The sequence below is a fragment of the Sphaerodactylus townsendi genome, linkage group LG02, assembly GCF_021028975.2.
Source record: "Sphaerodactylus townsendi isolate TG3544 linkage group LG02, MPM_Stown_v2.3, whole genome shotgun sequence".
Classification (NCBI taxonomy): domain Eukaryota; kingdom Metazoa; phylum Chordata; class Lepidosauria; order Squamata; family Sphaerodactylidae; genus Sphaerodactylus; species Sphaerodactylus townsendi.
This window is the reverse complement of record NC_059426.1, coordinates 155049152-155071074: the sequence shown is the minus strand read 5'-3', so window position 1 is coordinate 155071074 and position 21923 is coordinate 155049152. Positions and strand designations below refer to the sequence as shown.

At 44.1% G+C, this 21923-nt stretch overlaps 1 protein-coding gene across 1 annotated transcript; it reads left to right on the top strand.

Moving 5' to 3' along the window:
- The first annotated feature begins 1818 nt into the window (after positions 1 to 1818).
- LOC125426676 (alpha-1-antitrypsin-like) lies at positions 1819 to 16346 on the top strand. The gene is made up of 5 exons (XM_048485276.1): positions 1819 to 1866; positions 3168 to 3839; positions 4327 to 4597; positions 11576 to 11723; positions 14894 to 16346. The coding sequence occupies exons 2-5, from the start codon at positions 3173 to 3175 to the stop codon at positions 15089 to 15091; spliced, it is 1284 nt and encodes a 427-aa protein (XP_048341233.1). The 5' UTR covers positions 1819 to 1866; positions 3168 to 3172; the 3' UTR covers positions 15092 to 16346.
- Positions 16347 to 21923: the final 5577 nt, after the last annotated feature.

Genomic DNA, 21923 nt, shown 5'->3' with positions numbered 1-21923 from the left:
TACCCTATCCTGAGACACCTGTGAGTGTGTGTGAAGCTATATGTGAATTAATCTGTAAACTGTAACATCGATCTTTAAGTGAAGTGACTGAAACAGCCATTTCAAAAGAACCTGCATTTTGCTCTGTAACCTTTCAGAAGTATCTGCCCAAAGTAATGCTTAAATGCTTCTCTGAAACAACAACCTGAGAAGAGAAGTTTGCAAAATAAAATCTAGTATTGTTATATCTTTCAAATGCCTCTCTAAGATATGTAGACCACAGTTTCTGGTGGCAGCCTTTATAGATTAGTTTTCCCTGACAGGATTTCTGGTTACAGCCAGGGCGTAATGCCAATTGGGCAAGGTAGGCAATTGCCCAAGGCATCATCTTGTGGGGGGCACCAATAATGCAGGGTTCGTTTTGGGGTATTTTTAGTGGTTTTATGTTTTTGGCCTGAAGGGGGCGCAGTTTTTAGGCTAGCAGCACCAAAATATTGGCGTATCATCAGGAGTCTGTCCTTATGCTACCCCCCAAGTTTGGTGCAGTTTGGTTCAGGGAGTCCATAAAGGGGGTGCCCCATCCCCCATTGTTTCCAATGGGAGCTAATAGGAGATGGGGGGCTACACCTTTGAGGGTCCATAACTTTGGCCTCCCTGAACCAAACTGCACCAAACCTGGGGTGTATCATTAGGGAAGTCTCCTGATGAGACCCTGAAAGTTTTGAGACTGTGCCTTCAGAAATGTGCCCCCTGCAGCCTGCAACCCCCATTGACAGCAATGCAGAAAACTCAATGCAGAACAAAGATTCTTGGGCAAATTTCTGGGATGTTCCTGCAGGGGGCGCATTTTTTGATGTATCGGCACCAAAGTTTCAGGGTATCATCTGGAGACGGTCCTGATGGAGCCTCTCAAGCTTGGTGCAGTTTGGGTCAGGGGGCCCAACGTTATGGACCCTCAAAGGGGGTGCCCCCATCCCCCATTCTTTCCATTGGGAGCTAAGGAGATGGGGGCTACCCTTTGGGGGGTCCATAACTCATGTATACTGCTATATACAGTCTTTCTGCGTTTTGAATGTACTCCTGATTTGTACTTCATAAATGTCTGGTAATGCTCTAGAGCCTATTTTAAATGCCTAATAAAGGTTGTTGTTGTTGGGTCCATAACTTTGTCCTTACTGAACCAAACTGCACCAAACTTGGGGGGTAGCATAAGGACAGTCTCCTGATGACACACTGAAATGTCTAAGGATTCACCCCCTGCAGGCACCAATGACCTGGTGCAAAAAAATGTTTGGTCATGGTGGGATGGCCGCCCATGGGGGAGGGCATCCAACTCAGGTTTTGCCCAGGGCTCCAGTTTGCCTCGTTACACCCCTGTGTCTGTGTGCATGAGTGAGAGCAGTGCCTATGCCAAAGTAAACTATAAAAATAACCACCCACAGCAATACAGTTCCCTCCCTTTTGGGGCCTCTGTCTTCCCTCACGGAGTGGGTGCTGTTGTAGATGTTCTGCAAAGTATAAGGAGTCCATTCCAATTCGTAGGCATTTTTAAGGGGTATGACATCCCATCAACTGAATATACTCCCATAACACTAAAGTATAAAGTATCCCATAAAGTATAAAATATGAGTATTTTTGTCTGACAGCTGTGTTGTTCTCTGATATCCTTTTTAAGAGTTTCAGAGATAGTTGTTAAGAACATCCCAGCCTGCAGTCGAGATTAGCTAAACATTCAGTCAGTAATACATTGGACTCTGATAAATGACCAATATTTGCTCAACTTAATAGTTAACAAACAACACTGACCATTTTATAAATAAGCTGGATAAGTGAGTAAGGAAGGACTATCATAGAACAGGTAAATGTGACACGTTCCTGCAGAAAACTGTGAGTATGATCTACATTGTTCTAAAGTTTGATCTACCAGGATCCCCACTTCTTGATATGCCATGCTTTCTGCAAAATACTTCATGTGTGCCTGTAGGCTTTGATGATTAAAACTAGATCCATCTAAATATAAAGCTGAATTTATTTCTTAGGTGGAATGCATTGTTTTATTATGTATTCATCAAAGTTTGGGGATAAAATATTTCAAAGCAGGGTGGCACAGAAATCTCTCCCATATTGAGTAAAGAACTTCATTACCAAACTGTAGGTGATCCAAAAGGTGGGACAACATAGGACATTTGAGAACAATATTAAAATTATACCATAAAATCATTTAGCCAAGTCAAACAATTGGATTTCTTTCTGCTGTGCAGAAAATCAAGACATTCTTATCCAAAACAGTCATTTCTGTCTTCAGAGTATATCTTTTTCAGTTGAATGTAGGACTGAGTACCTAAAATTCACCCCACATGAGATGATTCAGATCCCATTTAAAACAGTGGCAGAATTAAATGATTCTATGTTGTGTTCATCAGGCACAAACTTCTGAAAGAAAAGAACACTGAATTTCCAAAGGAATGCTCTGCAAATAACCTCAGCATTATTATAAAACATTTCTATTCTTTTAATTTTTCAAATGTTATCTAACATTCTTTTGTTGAAAAAAGTAAACTAATTATCTAGAGTAAATGGTAGACTTCCAAATTTGGATTCAGAATGTTTTGATACTTTCAAAAATAAAACTCTGTTGGGTATCAAACCTTAAGCCAATAAATGGACTCTGTGTTGTTGATCAGTAGCATTTATTGATGAGGCAATGAAGCATCAAAGCTTAGCAAAGTCAGTTCTGACAAACCTGGCCTTTACCATGCCCTTTACCCCACTGCAAGAATTTGTGAAAAACAGTCCCTGGAGCTAAGGCACCTCAAGGTCACTGGCAGATAGTAAGAGAAAGCCACCTGGCTTCCTGCCCCCACAAGACAACGGATGAAACTCTGTCTCTCATGGGACCAGGGTGTCAGAGGGAAACCTAGTTATCTACAAAACATGTGAAACCATAAAGTGAGGATCAAGCAAAGAATGCCACAGAGGCAGTGCTTACAGATAGCAGGCTGCTTACATATATCTTTTAGCAGCATTGATTTGTAGCTTTAAGCAGTTACATTGAGGTAGGAATGCATTTCAATCACATAGATACAATTGCCCTGACAAACTCAAATAACATTTTAGATATTTTTATAACAAAATTTCTTTGCAGTATACAGTTAACTGAAATTTACTGATTGTCACTTCACCACCAGTTCCAATGAAGTTCATCCTCTGCTTCTTACTGTTAACTGGTCTTCAAGGCCTTTGTCATCAGCTCCCAGGACATCATGAGGAACAGGAGCAGAGTGGAGATAAAAACCCACCTGAACCTCAGCATCAGCCTCCAGCAGAAAGACAGGAAACCGAAACAACTAGCTTCAAAAAGATAGTCATACCAAATGCAGAATATGCATTCAGATTATACAAACTCATCGCTTCAGATCCATCTCCCCAAAATGTCATTTTCTCTCCTTTGAGCATCTCCACAGCCTTTGCTATGCTGATGCTTGGAGCTAAAAATGAAACCCATCGTCAGCTTTTCAATGGACTTGCTTTCGACCTCTCAGATGCTGAAGAGAATGAGATCCATGGAGCATTTAACCAAGTCATCCACACACTTAACCAACCCAATAATATCACAAAGATGGATATTGGGAACGCTTTGTTCATAGAAGAGTCATGGAAATTGGATCCCAAATTTCTGAACAATGTCAAAACCCTGTATGAAGCGGATTGCCTTCCAACTTGCTTCAGGAATACCACAGCAGCAGAAAACAAGATAAACGATTATGTAAAGAACAAAACGAATGGGAAAATCCCTCAAGCAATCCAAGGACTAGATGAAAGCACTGCAATGGTTCTTCTAAACTATATCTTCTTTAAAGGTAAATAAAGGTGATTGGTAATAAGTATTGATGGCAGAATTTCAGCATCATAACTGAGAACTGTTGAGAGTTCTAGGTGTGACTTGTGTCTTACAACTTCCTTCTCCAGTCTTTAAAGCCTTCCTCTGGTAATGAAAGCTCCTTAGGCTATAGGAAGGCTTCAGATATTGATGAGCAGACAAACTGGAGACAAACCTTTTCTTTTGGATGGAAAGTTGAGTCAATGTGCACGTGTCCTCAAGCATCCCACTCCTTTGCCTAGTAGTTTCGGGTGTTGTGAGGGGGGGGGGGGCGGATTGCCATCTCATGTTCTGTTTCCCAGCTAGCTTACACAAAACCTTTACTTTGACATAAGACCTTAAGAATAGAATTCCTGGGCTCTTGCGTTTAGTGTTGCTACAATTAAGCAGACAGCTAATCTACAATAATGTGCATATATGTGAATCAGCATTTACCATATTTAATGAACTTTTCTTCTTCCCCTTAGCATGTTGGAGAAATCCTTTTAGCTTTGAATTGACCACAGAAACAGATTTCTTTGTTGATGCAACCACAACAGTGAAGGTCAACATGATGTACCGAAAAGGTGACTATGATTTTCTTCAAGATGAAGACTTGTCTTGTTGGGTGGTCAGAGTTCCTTACAACGAAGATTACACAGCATGGTTTATTCTGCCGGACCAGGGAAAACTGAAGGCTGTGGAGAATGCTTTGTCAAGACAAGTTTTTCAAAAATGGATGACATCTGTCAAAATGAAGTAAGTTTCTTTTGTGTGCTATTTTAAGGAGGGCTGCAGTATTGGTTAATACGTCAGTACAGGATAAGTAAAAGCATTTGTTTTAAAACCACACTAGATCTTTCGTTGCTTGCTGCTTCAATGGAGTGCAAGTGGACAGGGAGGGTGCTACCACTTTCTGAAGGTACAGAGGAAAGAAAGTACACATACGTGGACCTTGGCCACAGAGACTGCTAGCTTAATCTTCTATATATATAAAAAGCTAACAGTGTTTTTGTTGATGACAGTATACCTTAGTAACTGCTGGGTCAATTCCTCTGAAAATTCCCAGCCACTATAGTCAGCTAGGCGAGAGTGTTTTTAGATGTTCACATACCTGAAATTTCACACCTGGCCCAGGTAAAACGCCTTTTTCCTGGCGCTCCCTTGTGAAGGACATGCAGCTGCCTGTGTGTAACTGTCACCCTTGAGAGATGTTAGGTGCTTAGCTTTTAGAATGTTCGCTCAGATGGCCAGATATGAGCAGTGAAAACAGTACATAGGCAGTAACTCGAGTGGAAGTGAAACACATACACACACATACACATGGGGGAGAGAGAAGGAAGGGAGAGGGAGAGGTGGCATGCAAGGGGAAGAGAGGAGAGGGAGAGGAGAAAGTGATGGAGGTGCAGGAGGCATGCAAGGGAAGAGAGGAGTGAGAGAGAGAGGGGAGACAGTGAGAGGGTGGCATGCAAGGGGGGGGAGGCAGGGGCCCAGCATCTTGATATGACCCACCCACCCTAGCGGAGGGAAAGGGAAGGGAAGGAGGGGGAGGGGTGGCATGCAAGGGGAGAGAAGTGAGGGAGGGAAGAGAGTGAGGGGCGACATGCAAGGGTTGGGAGGGAGACGCCCATGGGCACCCTAAGATTCCCTGAATACTGCAGTGTTACAGTTAAGAAAACCAGGCTACGCATTACTCAGGAGTAAGAAGCTCAATTACAGCAACTGTAACATACTTTGAATGGCTGCGTCGCGCCCCTCAGAGGGTTTCCTCAGAAGCGACACCCATTGCCACCAACCAAACTTACTCCCAGGTAAAGGATCATGACCAGCCAGCCTAGATGTGGGGGAGGGGTGCCTTTCCAATCCTCCCCCCAAGGAATGCGGGCACACACATCACTGACATCGCACAGTATCAGGCTGCGTGTTTGCATGAGCATGTACTGCTGGCCTCTGCAATTGATTTGCTGCTACTGTTCCTTACCCATTTCACCACAAGAAACACATACACACTTTGCCGTGTGAGACGTCAGGTGGGGTTCCCCCACACACACACATGCAGGTAACTTTCACTCTCTGTGCCTCACCCACTACTACCACACAACACACATACTCTCATCCACATCCAGCTCATCCTCACACACCTCACTCTGCCCTCCCTCACATCCAACCACCACTTACCCACTTCTTCACCCATATTCGCCACAGCTCTCTTTTACTAAAAGGAAGCTGGAGTTTGCCTTTTTCTTCTAAGAAAATCCACGGGGGCGGGGGGGGCGGCGAACCAACACTACTGCCTCTGCTTCTTTTGCACGTGGCCTTTTAAAAACCCAGGGAGATGGCCTCGATCTGATCGCCTCACCACACTGCCTCTGCTGCCTGACTGGGATAGCCTCCTTGCCCCAGTTCTGCCTTACCCAAGCCAGGACTGTGCGTGTCAACCAGCCTCATGGACAGCGGGATTCGCACTCCTGGACAGTTCCGTTGTTGGAATGGAAAGGGATACACCTTATACTAAAACCAAGGAACAGCACCATATAATAATGTGAATTGAGAAAGGGAAAGAGGGATTCCATTTGACCACCCCCCCAAAAAGAGAAGAAGAGGAAGAGGAAGAGGAGGAGGAGGAAAAGGAGGAGGAGGAGGAGGAGTTTGGATTGATATCCCCCCTTTCTCTCCTGTAGGACACTGAAAGGGGCTTACAACCTCCTTGCCCTTCACCCCTCACAACAAACACCCTGTGAGGTGTGGGTGGGGCTGAGAGAGCTCCGAAAATCTGTGACTATCCCAAGGTCACACAGCTGGTGTGTGTGGGAGTGCACAGGCTAATATGAATTCCCCAGATGAGCCTCCACAGCTCAAGCTGCAGAGCTGGAAATCAAACCCAGTTCCTCCAGATCAGAGTGCACCTGCTCATAGCCACTATGCCACTACTGCTCCCAAAAGGCTATGCTGGGGATCATTGGACCTGCATGGACATCTGTGTGGGTTGCGGACTGTGATGAGAAGGACAATTGCCACAGCAACGCGTGGCCAGGCCCCACTAGTCAGTATAAAATACTGAACATTAACATGTGCAAAAAAATTCAGTTTATTTACTGGACAGAAAGGCAAAATATTGGACTGTCCAGTTGAAAACTGGATACCTGGATGCTTTAAGGAACAAAATGTCCATGACACACCTTTTTCTCACATACACAGAGTGCCTACCACTTTCTAAAACCCCTCTAGAGTTCAGAGTTATAAAGAGGTCAGGCCATTACATATTGCTAACCTTTTTGCCTCTTTTCAAATATATGGACAACCAAGGCCATTTCATCTCTCAGGTCCTCTCTTTCACTAAAAAATAAATCAACAGATACGGTTGCCTAGTCCCCTGTAACTTTCTTTGCACAATGTTCATGCTTTGTTGTGCCAGCTTTCAGTCCTTGTTTTAATCACATTTTTCCCTGTACTTCTGTTTGGTTATCTGGGCTTTCAGTAAATGCCTGTTCTTCATTTCAGTCAATGTCTGTTCATGACTTTCTTTCACATAATTGGCCAGCACAGTGGTTCTCAACCTTCCTAATGCTGCAACCCTTTAATACAGTTCCTCGCTTTGTGGTGACCCCCCAACCCTAACATTTATCTATTTTAGAGATGGAGAACACTGATGCAGAGAGTCCTAGGCGAACCCTGTGAAAGGGTCGTTCGACCCCCAAAGGGGTCACGACCCACAGGTTGAGAACTGCTGGGCTAGCATATGTTTCTCCTCCTCCACGGTTTGCTTTACTTGCAGTATCCCTCTGCCACCAAATCTCTGGAGAAGGTATAGTCTATCAATATCATTACATGGGTGTAAGGCATAGTGCATTGCAGAGGTGTATCATGGAAAATGGTGCCTCCCCCCAATGTGACTAGGGATGGTGTTCTGCCCCTGCTCCTCCCCCAGGCTCCTGGAGCCCGGCAGCCAGCAGCCCGGCTTCTGCCCTCATCTCTGGGGAGAGCAGAAGAGACTGCCATCTTCTGTCCTCCAAGAGATGCTTTAATAAACAGGGGATGGGGCTCAGGCAGGGGGTGGGGACAAGCAATTCTACACCCCCAGGGGTGTGGCCATGCCCCCACCACACCTCAGGTGTATGGCCTTGCCCCCCAAGCCCTGCCCCTGGCCTCAGTGCTAATAAAAGCACCTCATGGAGGGGAGGCAGAAGCTGAGCTGCCAGCTGCCTGGTTCTAGGGCACAGGTCTGCAACCTGTGGCTCTCCAATTGGCCATGCTTGCAGGGGCTGATGGGATTTGTAGTCCATGAACATCTGGAGAGCCACAGGTTGCAGACCCCTGTTCTAGGGAGTTCGGGAAGGGGCAGTGTCCTCAGACATCCTTGGCCCCACCCACATCAATGATAATGTGGGCGGGGTCGAGGGAGCCCAAAGACAATGAAGCAGCAGGACTTCCTGCTGCCTCGTTGTCTTTGCACTGGACCTAGTTATGTGGGGGGCCAATTTTGTGCCCCCCACATGACCACATGACCTGTCCCCTGGCAGATACACCACTGGTGCATTGTCATAAGCCTGCAAGTAATACTGGGAAGCTTCTGACGATGCACTACACCTTACACCCACATAGTGATACTGATATACTTTTATATTATGTTTATATATATATATATATCCTATTTCCTGTCTAATCACTATTTCCTGTCTAATCACAATGGAGGTTACTCCATTGAAATCTCTAGCAGTATAATATGTTCACAAGAATATTCTAGTTTGCACGGTGCTGGGAGGGAAACATTGTTTCCCAAATGCCTCGGTCATTGAGTGAGGCAGGAAAATAGCGTTGCCCTGCCGATTGCAGGGGGGAAGCATGGCGCTACCTCGATACAGAGGTGGCAGCCATGCAACCAGCACACTTGGAACAGTGTTTTCAACCTTCCACAGGCGCTGTTTTTGGTGGAGTGTGCCTCACAGTTTTCAAAATTTTTATTTTTTTGCCTTTGAAATTGAAGAAGAAGAACATCTCCCTTTTCAGTAGTTCAGTAGTTCTCTGTCCCAGCAGTGGGGAGGAAGAGGAAGAGGAAGAGGAAGAGGAAGAGGAAGAAGAAGAAGAAGAAGAAGAAGAAGAAGAGTTGGATTTATATCCCCCCTTTTTCTCCTGTAGGAGACTCAAAGGGGCTTAAAATCTCCTTGCCCTTCCCCCCTCACAACAAACACCCTATTAGGGAGGTGGGGCTGAGAGAGCTCAAAAGAACTGTGACTAGCCCAAGGTCACCCAGCTGGCATGTGTTGGGGTGCACAGGCTAATCTGAATTCTGCAGATAAACCTCAACAGCTCATGTGGCAGAGCTGGGAATCAAATCCGGTTCCTCCAGATTAGAATTATGATCTTTGTTCCCTCAATTATCAGACTGATTGCAAAGTGGGCCTGTAGTATCTGATAGAGCTGGATTGATAGAGCTGGCCTTAAACTTCATAAGGCAATCTCTTGTAATCTCCTTTAGCGCAGCTGAATTTATGCAAAAGATTTGATCAGTTTCCCCTTCCATTATCTCAGGTTTTACATGTACGAGCTGTGCCAGCTTTATGGTAAGGAACTGTTTAATATCCTATTCCTCCACTTCTGGGATTGATCTAAAATGTAAAGGATTTTCTCTTTGTCTGTATTCCAGCATAACAATGTGATCTTGGAGTCTTTCATTCTCCTCTTCCAGATGCAGAACCATCTAATCTATTTTTTATTCGTCTTACAACCTCTGTTAAGGTTCTTTGTGGTGACACCAGTTAAATTTACTTTTTTGTTTACTTCCTTGAGAGTTGCTGTGTTTACTTCTAATATATCATGCAATTTCTTAAGCATATTCATTAAATCTGCATTACCTATTTTATCAGGGTTTTGCTCCCCATTTTTCTGCTTGTTGGGCTTCAATACTTGACTTACAGAGTCTTTCCTTGGTTTTCCTTTGGTAGAGTCTTGCTTGCTTGCCATACTTTAAAACTCACAAACAGCACTTTCTCAAAACAAAATATATTTCCCACCACGGTATTTTCCATGATCACAAACACTTCACTTCTCTATTCGCCTTCTTGTTGTCATGAGGATTTTACATTTTTTTAAGGATAAAGAACTTCTTCCTTTACTCTGAGTTCTTCTCTCCCTCCTTTCTTGAAGTGACTCAGATTTATGACATGACAAACACCAGATCCAGCATTCCTCACTCAGGCTCATTCCGCACATGCAGAATAATGCACTTTCAAACTGCTTTCAGTGCTCTTTGAAGCTGTGCGGAATAGCAAAATCCACTTGCAAACAGTTGTGAGAGTGGTTTGAAAATGCATTATTTTGCGTGTGCGGAAGCGGCCTCAGTTTCTCACAGCTTGTGATCTCTTCCTTACATAAATATTTTGATCTGATGACCAATCAAATCCTACAAATCTTGTAAGTTTCAATATACATTTATCTTCTTATTTTAATCTCTCCACTTTATGTTCAAGTAAAATTAAGCAAACCTTCAAGAGTCTTTTTGTTTCCAAACTTTATATTAAGACCCTTGGCTTATTTTGAATTTTTAAAAAATCACAGGCTGATTCCGCATGGGCCAAAAACAGCAGTGTGAAAACGGTGTGAAAATGGTGTAAAAGGATTTAAAACGATGTAAAAGGGTTTATACTGTTTTCACACTGTTTTCACACTGCTGTTTTTGGCCCGTGCGGAATCAGCCACAAGGCTGATGCCTCATGGGCCAAAAACAGCAGTGTGAAAACGGTGTGAAAATGGTGTAAAAGGATTTAAAACGATGTAAAAGGGTTTATACTGTTTTCACACTGTTTTCACACTGCTGTTTTTGGCCCGTGCGGAATCAGCCACAGTTATTGCAGGATCCTTATGTCTTTATTTCGTTAAGTCCATCAGATAGCCAGTCTTTATACTTCTTGTCTTTTCCAATTCTGAGATAGCACCTTTTTGTAAATTCTCATATGATTAATATAGGTATCAGAAATCTGATTTGAAACAGCTTAATTCCTTTCAAGTTTCACAGTTGGGTTTAGCTAAGATGGTGGTCCCACTCCCAGGTTTCACTCCAGGGCAGAAAAAGCATCCTCTGATACTCCCTTTTCTCAAGGAAGCCTTTAAGAGATATGTGGTTGATCTAGATCCGTGGTGGCGAACCTTTGGCACTCCAGATGTTATGGACTACAATTCCCATCAGCCCCTGCCAGCATGGCCAATTGGCCATGCTGGCAGGGGCTGATGGGAATTGTAGTCCATAATCTAGAGTCTATCCCCTTGACCTGGAGATGACAATCAGGCTTGAGAGCCTTCTCAAACCTGATAAACCCCCAGCTGGGTCTCTCTGCTATCACAGAGAGCGATAGTCTCCTCAACCCCACATCCAAATCAACATTCACAGTTTACTATTTTCACTGATTTTGGTGCTGTATTTTGGTGCTTATGCTCATTGTCTTACTGAATATATTATAGGAGATCTAATCTTGTTCTACTGTTGGTGATTGATAAATAACATTTAAAAAAGAAGATATGATCAATATTGCTACACAACATTGTTCCTCAAATGAGTCTCATATTAAAAGCAGAAAATAAACAATAAGCCATCAAAGAAACCAGAATACACTGGGCACAACCAAATCACGAGAATAAAAGTTCTAAATTATGCTCTTTTTAATTGTGTGCGTCTCAGACAATTGAAATATTTGATCCTGAACATCCTTTTTTGTGCTTTTCCCTTTGCTCGCTATGAACTAGTGAAATACATTTGCATATTCCAAAATTTTCCATTTCTGGATCCTATGATGTCAAAGATTTATTGCAGAAACAGGGTGTGAAGAATGTCTTCAATGATGATGCTGATCTGTCTGGGATTACTGGCAAACCCAACGTGAAGGTTTCCAAAGTAAGTATGTGAATGGTTTGAAACTGAATTTGCTGTATCTTTTCTCTTTAAATGATGGTTTTTAATGTTTCATGGAAAATATTCAGGGGTTTTTCTATAACAAATGACAAACTAACCCTCAGCATCTAATGGAAATAGCTGATTAGACAAAAGCAATGACATTTTAGAAGGAGAGGTTAAAGCCAGAATGAATCAGTATGTTGTACTTGTCTTGACTAGATTCTATCTGGAATATTTGACACAACTTTTCCACACTTGCTACAGGTAGTCCCATGCAGTCTAACTACAGTGCAGCAGTTAAAGCTCAGTCTGACCATTCCTACCTGTTGCAGGATGCTTTTCAATCCTGAGGAAAGGACTGAAGGTTTGCTACCAGCTGCCCATTACAAAAATCTGCTTATTAGCCCCACTACAAATTGAATTGCTGGGCACCCTTAAGACTTTTGTGGCACCCAAACACAGCAGCAGAGATTATTTTTCTACCCATGCTGTAGAATGAGGTGACAAAATCCTTCAGTGTCAAAATGGACAGTTAGTATATTGAGTTTTCAGGTGGCAGAACCTGTGGATGAATGCTCCCTTGAGAAAAATTCCCTTCAAGGGGGATACCAACTGAGCCAGCATCTTTCTGTGTTTGTTTGCTACTTGCAGAGGCATTTTTATTCAGAGAAATGTTAAGGAACTGATCTTCCACCAGCAATCTGAATTACAACAGTCCATTTTATTTATAGCTAATACCACCTCCCTAAGCCACATGCAAACAACAGTGCTGAGTGATGCACACAAACACTCATAAGTATAAGTTTGTGGCATGAAAAGGTTCTCTTTGTTTCACCCTCTCCTTCCTTTGCTCCTTTCAAAGAGAGGAACAGGAGCCAGCGTACTCTCCTTTGCCTTATGCGGGGTCTGTCCCAGCTCAGATCAGCCCTTGCATCTCCCATGGGATCTGAGGAATGCGCATAAGAAGCTGCCACCATTCCAACATCTCAGCTGGGACTCATTTCCCATGTTTCTTCATCTCTAGCTTGAGGCTCTTTCCCAGCTGATTATCAATCAGTGAGCTGCTCAAGAGCCAATTCACTGCCAAACAGCAGACCAGCAGGCATTGCCTTAAAAGCCCCATGTGTGTTGCTGCCTAGATGAATTGATGTTAAGTATGATTCAATCCCGCCCCCCGCCCCCCTCAGAATTGGGGAGCCATTGGTTTCCTCAAGACCCTGACATGCTCATTTCCACCAATTACCCTACCTAGGCAGACCCCCACCAAGCTATTCCTGAGAGTCCATTGCTTCACAGAAACAACATTTGAGAGAGCTCAGTAGGCAACAGAGGAAGATGGCTGCATTTTGGTCTTCTTCAAGGTATGGTTGGATACGAGCCATTACCTGTAATCCTTAAACAGTCATGTAAATATGGTTTCCAACTCCAAGTTCAGAAGTTACTGGTGATTTGGGGGTGGACATTGGAGAAGACAGGGTTGGGAGGGGGACTTCAGAAGGATAAAGTGCCACACAGTCCATCCTCCAAAGCAGCCATTTTCTCCAGCTTAATGGATTAGCTAAATTCTAGATCTCCTGGCCCCACCTGGAGGTTGGATTCATCACCTGCAAAGTAGATGCGTATCATTATTTCAAGGGTATGAGTGGTGGTCTGAGACAGAGGAGCTGTGGGTTGTTAAAGTAACGCTACCTGTGAATTCAAAGTTATGATGACAGTGGATCTGAGGACATTTTGCTTTCATTTTGACTCGCTTTTCCAAATGTGCTCTACACTCTTCTGTAGCTGACTTACTGTGATTGTTGCTAACTGATGAGGAGGCAACCTGCCCTTACAGGAAGATGATCTTCAGAAGTCAGGCAACACCTTTTCTGCCAATGTGGAAATCAGAGCAAGTTTCTTTTAAAAGGCATAGAAGCAGGAACTGGATGAAAACGTAGCAACGCAATTTTCTACAGTACTTTGAGAAGGAGCTCAAAAGCTTACCTTGACTAGAGGAAAAAGAAATCTTGCTTCTCCTGCCTCACAAGGGAGGACAACAGGGATGAAGGGGTAGCAAGAAAACTGCTTCCTCCTTCTCCTCTTCTGAGCATTTCCCTGCCGCCAGCCTCTGCCCAGAGAGGCAACTGTTGGCACATCTCCACCTCCACCACCCTCAGCAATTTGACTCATGGGGCATCCAGATCTGTGTGCCTGCCCAGCTGTGGCAGCTGAGGGCCTGCCACAATTGCCTCAGAGGCTCTGAGCATGCCTGCCACAACCTACTTCTGTCCCTCTTTGTATGGCAAATAGGGGTGGGTCAACACATGAAAATTAGTGAGAGTGTAACCTCAGCTTGTGGGTTCTGTGGGGCAGTACTTGGAAGGAGTTGCAAAGAACCAAATTTAAACAAAACAGTTTACTTCTCTTTACAAATAACATTAAACATCAACATTTAACATTACAATTCAAGGTCCTGTTCAGGTTGCATTTCAAGTCCTTCTAGTTACAGTCTACTGATACTGCCAAGTCCAATTCTTCTTTGCAAGTGGGTTGGCTCCTGAAGACTCCAAGGGCTTGATGTACAGGATGCAACATGATGAAGGTTTCCAGGAGAACTCTCACCCATTACAACCACAAAAAGAAACCCTGAAACAATAAACTCCAATAAACTTACAACATAGCAAAAACAACAACTACCTTCCCAGTAGTTCCCAACAATATTGCAGTTTACCTTAACAAGGTGTCAAGGGCTTATACAACCAAGGTCCGAGTCTGGTAGCCTTGTCTTCTCCAAAGAGCTCTGCAGCCTTTCTGCTGCTCTGAGTCTCCACCCCCTTACTGGTTCAACCCATTCTGGGCATGGGAGTTACAAGAGCACATGACAATCAGGACTTAGAAGATTCCCAAGAAGAGGTGCTGGTACTCAGTACCAGTGAATACCTTCACAGAATACTGTCACTGGTTTCTCAGCTCTCTCTTTCCGTCTGCATGTAGTCTGCACCATGTACTCTTCTCCCCTCTTAATTCAGGTCAGCCCACTTTCCTTGATATTTCCGTGGAAGAGAGGTTATCGTACCCTCATAGTTGAAGAAGCAATGCATGCTGCCTATTTCCTAGAAAGAATAAAAAAAATGTAACAAGGTCTATCTGTGTTGCATACTTATAAAACAAAATATTTTTTCCCCCTGCAGGCTGTTCACAAGGCTGTGCTGGATGTTCATGAGGGAGGGACCGAGGCAGCAGCAGTCACAGTTATGGAGTTTGAATCTTTGCGATTCCCTCCTCCTCCCACAATCGAATTTAATAGATCATTCATAATGGTCATTGGTCATAAGCGACTACAGCACTACATCTTCATGGCAAGAGTTACTGACCCAACTGCCAAATAAATCTTCCATGAAAACCCAGAAGCATACAATTGCTCCTTTCTGGTTGGTTTCCCCTTCTTTGTTGTAGACAAAAGGCAGCCTTGCATTTCCCTGAGAGTCTTCCTGTATTTCCTAGGTCCTTTTCCATTGTTCCAAGAGCTACCATTTTAGATGCTCTTTGCTTCTCTGCGTAAGACACAGACCTCCGCCTTTCTCTATCAGAAACGAGTGTATCTTTCTGCACCAGCTGGAGACAGCAGGAAGGGCCTCCTTTCTGAAGTTCTACCAGAAAGAACAAGTGCCCTACAGAACTATGTGCTGAGAACATACAGTTTCTGAAGTGCAGACAAGGCCCCAGGAGGGTCCAGTCTGGCTTATCGCCTCAGGGGCACTTTCAGTATGCACAGAACATTCTGAAACATTATGGTGTCAGAGGTAGTTGTTCTGAACTGGGTATGAGAAAGGACCCCCATCTCACACCTTCTCCAGAGGGTGTGACCCTGCTAGCAGCCCCCGTCTCACCTGTAGCAACAACAAGCTCTGAATTTGATTCTCTTTTCCATTTTTAATTTTTGGGAAGCTCCCCATTCTCATGTTGTAGCACTTCCCATACTCAGGACTCCAGCACACACAAGCAGCAATCCCTTCATTTTATTTTGCTAGGAATACACGTTTGTGTGCTTGACATGAAAGGGGGATGCCCCAAGCATCCAAGGCGATACAAAATATAGGCTATTTGAATAAGAGCAGTTGAATCTCACAAAGACTGGTATTGGGCTTGGTGTGAATCAGTTTGTTCATAAATGATCCGAAATTAGGGGTAAGCAGTACACAGTGGCTAGGATTACAGATGACACAAAATCGTTTAGGATGGTGTAAACCATGGCTAAGTGAGATTCTTGGGAGAACTCCAAGAGCATATCCCTAAATGGGATAAGTAGGCAACAGTGCGATCAAAGAAGCTAAAGTGTTAGGTAAATGCACACTAAAATAAAAAATGTAATATTCAAGGATATATTGATGGGCTCTAAACTGGTTGACACTGAAAGGGAAACACACCTTGGGATCATAGCAGATAGCATAGTGAAAATGTTGGCACAGGAATGTCTAAGAGTGTGTCTTCCTGCCCAAAGGTGGAATGGGGTGTGCGTGTGGAAATGACGTTGTCACTGTGGGGGATTTCGTGTTTTTCCTGTTTTATTGTATTCAGTTCTGACAGTAAAGTCATCCACTTTTCTATGCATGAAATCAATAAAGAAGAATTCTGCTTTCAAAATACCAATTCATTTGTTGGACAAGTCTGGGGTTGTGATGCTACTAACCAATGAGGTACTTAACTACCCTGAATTTGTTCACTCTCCTTACAGACTCATCTTCTGACAACAACCTCTGTATTTAATTAGAGGGTAGCCATGATGGTAAGCATGAGTCAAAGGGAGTTTGACTTTCCAGAGTTTATACCCCCAAAATCTTGTTGGTGTCTAAGGTGCTAACTGAACTCAAACAGCAAATTTCAAGACTCATTGAGTAAAGAAGTACTTCCTTTTGTCCATCCAAATCTATTTTCCATCAGTTTCATTAGATGACCCACAGTTCTATAGATTTGAACAAGGGAGAAAAAGTTGTATTGTTGAAGGCTTTCACGGCCAGAATCACTATTGGGTTTTCTGGGTTCTGTGGCCATGTTCCAGTAGCATTTTCTCCTGACGTTTCGCCTGCATCTATCGCTGGCATCTCAGGTCCAAGGACAACTAAATTCTGACCCAGGACCAGCAATGATCCACCTCCACCCTGCAGAAGAAACAGTGAACTCATGCTGAAATAGCCAGCAAAAACACAATAGCAGGCTTACACTCTATGTTCTACCTCTAGGACCAAACCTTGGATGTTATCCTTTGCTAACCCACCGTAAAGCTGGTCATGTGTTACTTCTGGGGAAGCTGGGACTGCTTCCCTCTCAGCCCATTTAAGTCTTGGGCCAGGAGGGGAATCTTGCTCTATTAGCTGGTCCACCAGGCATAAACCTAGTGTTAACAGCTCTTGAAGCCTGTTGATTTCTGGTGCCAAAGATCTGGTACCACTGAAGCCTCACTAGCATCTGCTGTGTGATTTGGAGCATTTTAGTTATTTTTACAACTGTCCCATTTCTTAATTTGGCACTGGGAAGGACCCTTTTTTGGGTAGGGGGGAGAATGGGTCTGCATGACCATCACCCTGAGAGGGAACCCCATAAAAGGGTCTCAGGTGGATGGGTTAATTAGGCATGCCCATCTCAGGAGAATGTTGTGTCCATATGCCATGGTGTATTTGGGAGAGGAGCAGAGGGGCACACAAGTGTCATTGGCCTGTGTCACATGGAGGGTGCATTTTGGCCAGTCCCCAGTGAACTTCCTATGCCCCCCACTGAACCCCCCACTAAACTCCCCCTGCCCAAGTGGGTTGCCAGCTGAAGCACTGCTCTATAATACTTGTGCACTCCTAGAATTATGTTTTGCTTCCTTTCCTATCTCCAACATTCTAGCTGATTTGGTTGGAAAAACAGATCAAGCTGACTGAAGAAAAGGTGTGTGAGCCAAGGGATCTCCAACTGTACAGCATTCAACATTTGGTAGAACCAGATGGGATGTTGTGACAGATTATGCCTTATAATGGTTAATTTTAAAAGGTGCAGTCAGCCAGAGCAGCAGCACCATGATGGTAACCAGAGCGTAGCCTGATTGGCTGGCTCAGATGCAGTAGCCAGGAGCCAGAGATAATGTGTGCTGGTTGATATAAAAGCAGGAAGAAGCCTGTCAGAAAGACAGCATGGAGAGAGAGAGAGGCAGATTTGGAGGTCTTGAAAGCAGCCTGAAAGCTTGCATGACACACATATCCTGTCATTCCTCAGAGCCAGTCAAAGGAGGTCAAGTCTAAGGGCAAAGAGAGCCAGACTGAGAGGAAACAGCCTTGTTTCCATGAGAGGCTAGAGGTCTGGTTGGTGGGAAACAAGGGGGAAACTGATCTCACAGGGATGCTCCTAAGCCCACACAGAAGGCTTGGCTATTATCTCATGAGGAGTCCACACCTAGATACTGGAGCCTTTGACAGTGACAAAGGGAGGGGGAACTGCGCCTGGGGCATGAACTGCCTGCATGCGCTCTCCCTGCCCCCACACCCCACCCCTGAAATGCACTGAAATGCCCCCAACACACCCCAGCCCAGCCCACCCCCCAAAAGTCCCCGACACATTCCCGGCACTGCTTCCCCATATGACTGCAATGGCGCTGCCTGGGACAAGCCAACCCAGATGTCCCCATTGCAGCTACGCACCTGGACTTTGATCCCATGAGGGTGTGCTAAGCTTAACTGGCAGAATTAAGAGTGGCTTTAGTGCAACCCCAGAGCTTATTCTGCCCCAAGCCAGTATGAGTTTCCTTTGGAGTAAGGGTAGGAGTTTTAGGAGAGTGTTCAGAACTGTGGTGTAAAGGTCAGTGACATAGGTGTAGATTTTTTTTGGAGTGGGTTCAGGGGCAGGACCACACACCCCTCTGGGGGTGGGCCATGCCTCTCCAAGCCCCGCCCACTGACCTCAATGCTTATAAAAGCAGCTCTCCGAGGCTGGGGACAGCAGACTTCTCTGCTCCACCTGCCCCACCTGCCCCCCCACCACCAGCTGGGCTCCCAGTGTCAGCCAGCAGTCCCTTATGCCCTCCCCCCTGGGCAGAGGGGTAGCTAGGGAAATTTGTTGCAAAATCTGAGTTTTGCGTCTCCCATCCCACAATGGGTGGCTGCTGTGATGCTGGAATCCACCCCAAAACAGCATCACTTTTAATGGTGTTTAAACTAGGGAGCCCAGATTCTCCTTTTAAATCCACCTTAAAAGGAGAATCTGGGGTTCCCAGTTTAAACAACATTGAAAGTGATGCTGTTTTGGGGTGGATCATCCCCCATCCTGAAACAGAATTACTTTCAACGTTTAAACTGGGGACCTCAGATTCTCCCTTTAAATCCATGCTGAAGGGGGTAGATTTAAAAGGAGAATCTGGGGAAATTTGAGGGGTGCCTGCTGTCAGGGGTGCAATTGTTAAGCTAGCAGCACCAACCTTTCAGGGTATCTTTAGGAGACTCCCCTGGTGATACCACCCAGGTTTGGTGAAATTTGGTTCAGGGAGGCCAAAGTTATGGACCCTCAAAGGTGCAGCCCCCATCTTCTATTAGCTCCCATTGGAAACAATGGGAATGGGGCACCCCCTTTGGGGGTCCATAACTGTGGACCCCCTGAACCAAACCTCACCAAACCTCGGTGGTATCATCAGGAGAGACTCACAAAAAAATTCCTGAAATTTTGGCACTGCTAACCTAAAGGTTGCGCCCCCTACAGGCCAAAAACTGAAAAACACTAAAAATACAAAAAAACACAAACAAGGCAGCAGAGCTTCGGACATATAAGGGGGGGGTTGAACCCAGGAACCCACCCTCTTACCCATGGCCTTGGTAAAAGTTTGCCCTATCCTGAGACACCTGTGAGTGTGTGTGAAGCTATATGTGAATTAATCTGTAAACTGAAACATCGATCTTTAAGTGAAGTGACTGAAACAGCCATTTCAAAAGAACCTGCATTTTGCTCTGTAACCTTTCAGAAGTATCTGCCCAAAGTAATGCTTAAATGCTTCTCTGAAACAACAACCTGAGAAGAGAAGTTTGCAAAATAAAATCTAGTATTGTTATATCTTTCAAATCCCTCTCTAAGATATGTAGACTGCAGTTTCTGGTGGCAGCCTTTATAGATTAGTTTTCCCTGACAGGATTTCTGGTTACAGCCGGGGCGTAATGCCCATTGGGACTGCCCAGGCATCACCTTGTGGGGGGCACCAAAAATGCAGGGTTCATTTTTGGGTATTTTTAGTGGTTTTATGTTTTTGGCCTGAAGGGGGCGCAGTTTTTAGGCTAGCGGCACCAAAATATTGGCGTATCATTAGGAGTCTGTCCTTATGCTACCCCCCAAGTTTGGTGCAGATTGGTTCAGGGAGTCCAAAGTTATGGACTCCCAAAGGGGGTGCCTCATCCCCCATTGTTTCCAATGGGAGCTAATAGAAGATGGGGGGCAACACCTTTGAGGGTCCATAACTTTGGCCTCCCTGAACCAAATTGCACCAAACCTGGGGAGTATCATTAGGGAAGTCTCCTGATGACACACTGAAATTTTGGTGCTGCTAGCTTAACAATTGCACCCTGACAGAATGCAACCCTGACCAGCAGAGCACCCCTCCAAATTTCCACAGATTCTGGCACCTCAAAGTTTCCTATCATCCGGTCCTTAAATCTACCCCCCCTTCAAGCATGGAGTTTAAAGGGAGAAACTGAGGCCCAACGTTAAACGTTGAAAGCCTTTTTAATCCTACCTTCAGCATTTGGACTTCATAAAGGAGATGCTCAAGAGTCCCCAGTTTAAACGTTGAAAGTAATTCTGTTTCAGGATGGGGGATGATCCACCACAACACAGCATATGTCTAAAAATTCACCCCCTGCAGGCACCAATGACCTGGTGCAAAAAAATGTTTGGTCATGGTGGGGTGGCCGCCCATGTGGGAGGGCATCCAACTCAGGTTTTGCCCAGGGCTCCAGTTTGCCTCGTTACACCCCTGTGTCTGTGTGCATGAGTGAGAGCAGTGCCTATGCCAAAGTAAACTATAAAAATAACCACCCACAGCAATACAGTTCCCTCCTTTTTGAGGCCTCTGTCTTCCCTCACGGAGTGGGTGCTGTTGTAGATGTTCTGCAAAGTATAAGGAGTCCATTCCAATTAATAGGCATTTTTAAGGGGTATGACATCCCATCAACTGAATATACTCCCATAACACTAAAGTATAAAGTATCCCATAAAAGTTATAAGAAATATGAGGTATTTTTTGTGTCGAGCCAGCTGTGTTGTTCTCTGATATCCTTTTTTTAAGAGTTTCAGAGATAGTTGTTAAGAACATCCCAGCCTGCAGTCCGAGATTGAAGCTAAACATTCAGTCAGTATTAATACATTGGACTCTGATAAATGACCAATATTTGCTCAACTTAATAGTTAACAAACAAGCACTGAAACCATTTTATAAATAAGCTGGATAAGTGAGTAAGGAAAGGACTATCATGGAGAAAACAGGTAAAATGTGACACGTTCCTGCAGAAAACTGTGGAGTATGATCTACATTGTTCTAAAGTTTGATCTACCAGGATCCCCACTTCTTGATATGCCATGCTTTCTGCAAAATAAAACTTCATGTATTGCCTGTAGGCTTTGGATGAAGTTAAAAACTCAGATCCATCTTAAATATAAAAGCTGAATTTATTTCTTAGGTGGAATGCATTGTTTTATTATGTATTCATCAAAGTTTAGGGGATAAAATATTTCAAAGCAGGAATTGGCACAGAAATCCTCTCCCATATTGAGATAAAGAGAACTTCATTACCAAACTGTAAGAGTGATCCAAAAAGGTGGGACAACATAGGACATTTAAAGAACAATATTAAAATTATACCATAAAAATCCATTTAGCCAAAGTCAAAACAGGTGGATTTCTTTCTTGCTGTGCAGAGGAAAAAATCAGAACATTCTTATCCAAAAAACAGTCATTTTGTCTGTCTTCTTGTGAGTATACAGAATATCTTTTTTCAGTTGAATGTAGGACTGAGTGCCTAGAATTCACCCCACATGGGATGATTCAGATCCCATTTTAAAACTGGTGGCAGAATTAAATGAGGATTCTATATTCTTGTATTTCATCAGGCTGGAAACTTCTGAAAGAAAAGAACACTGAATCTCCAAAGGAATGCTCTGCAAATAACCTCAGCATTATTATAAAACATTTCTATTCTTTTTAATTTT

Bases quoted from the DNA above. Each gene is read 5' to 3' on its own strand.
- LOC125426676 (XM_048485276.1), top strand. From the start codon at position 3,173: ATGAAGTTCATCCTCTGCTTCTTACTGTTAACTGGTCTTCAAGGCCTT. The intron at 3,840-4,326 runs GTAAATAAAGGT...TCTTCCCCTTAG, and splicing joins AAACTATATCTTCTTTAAAG to CATGTTGGAGAAATCCTTTT. The intron at 4,598-11,575 runs GTAAGTTTCTTT...GCTATGAACTAG, and splicing joins ATGACATCTGTCAAAATGAA to TGAAATACATTTGCATATTC.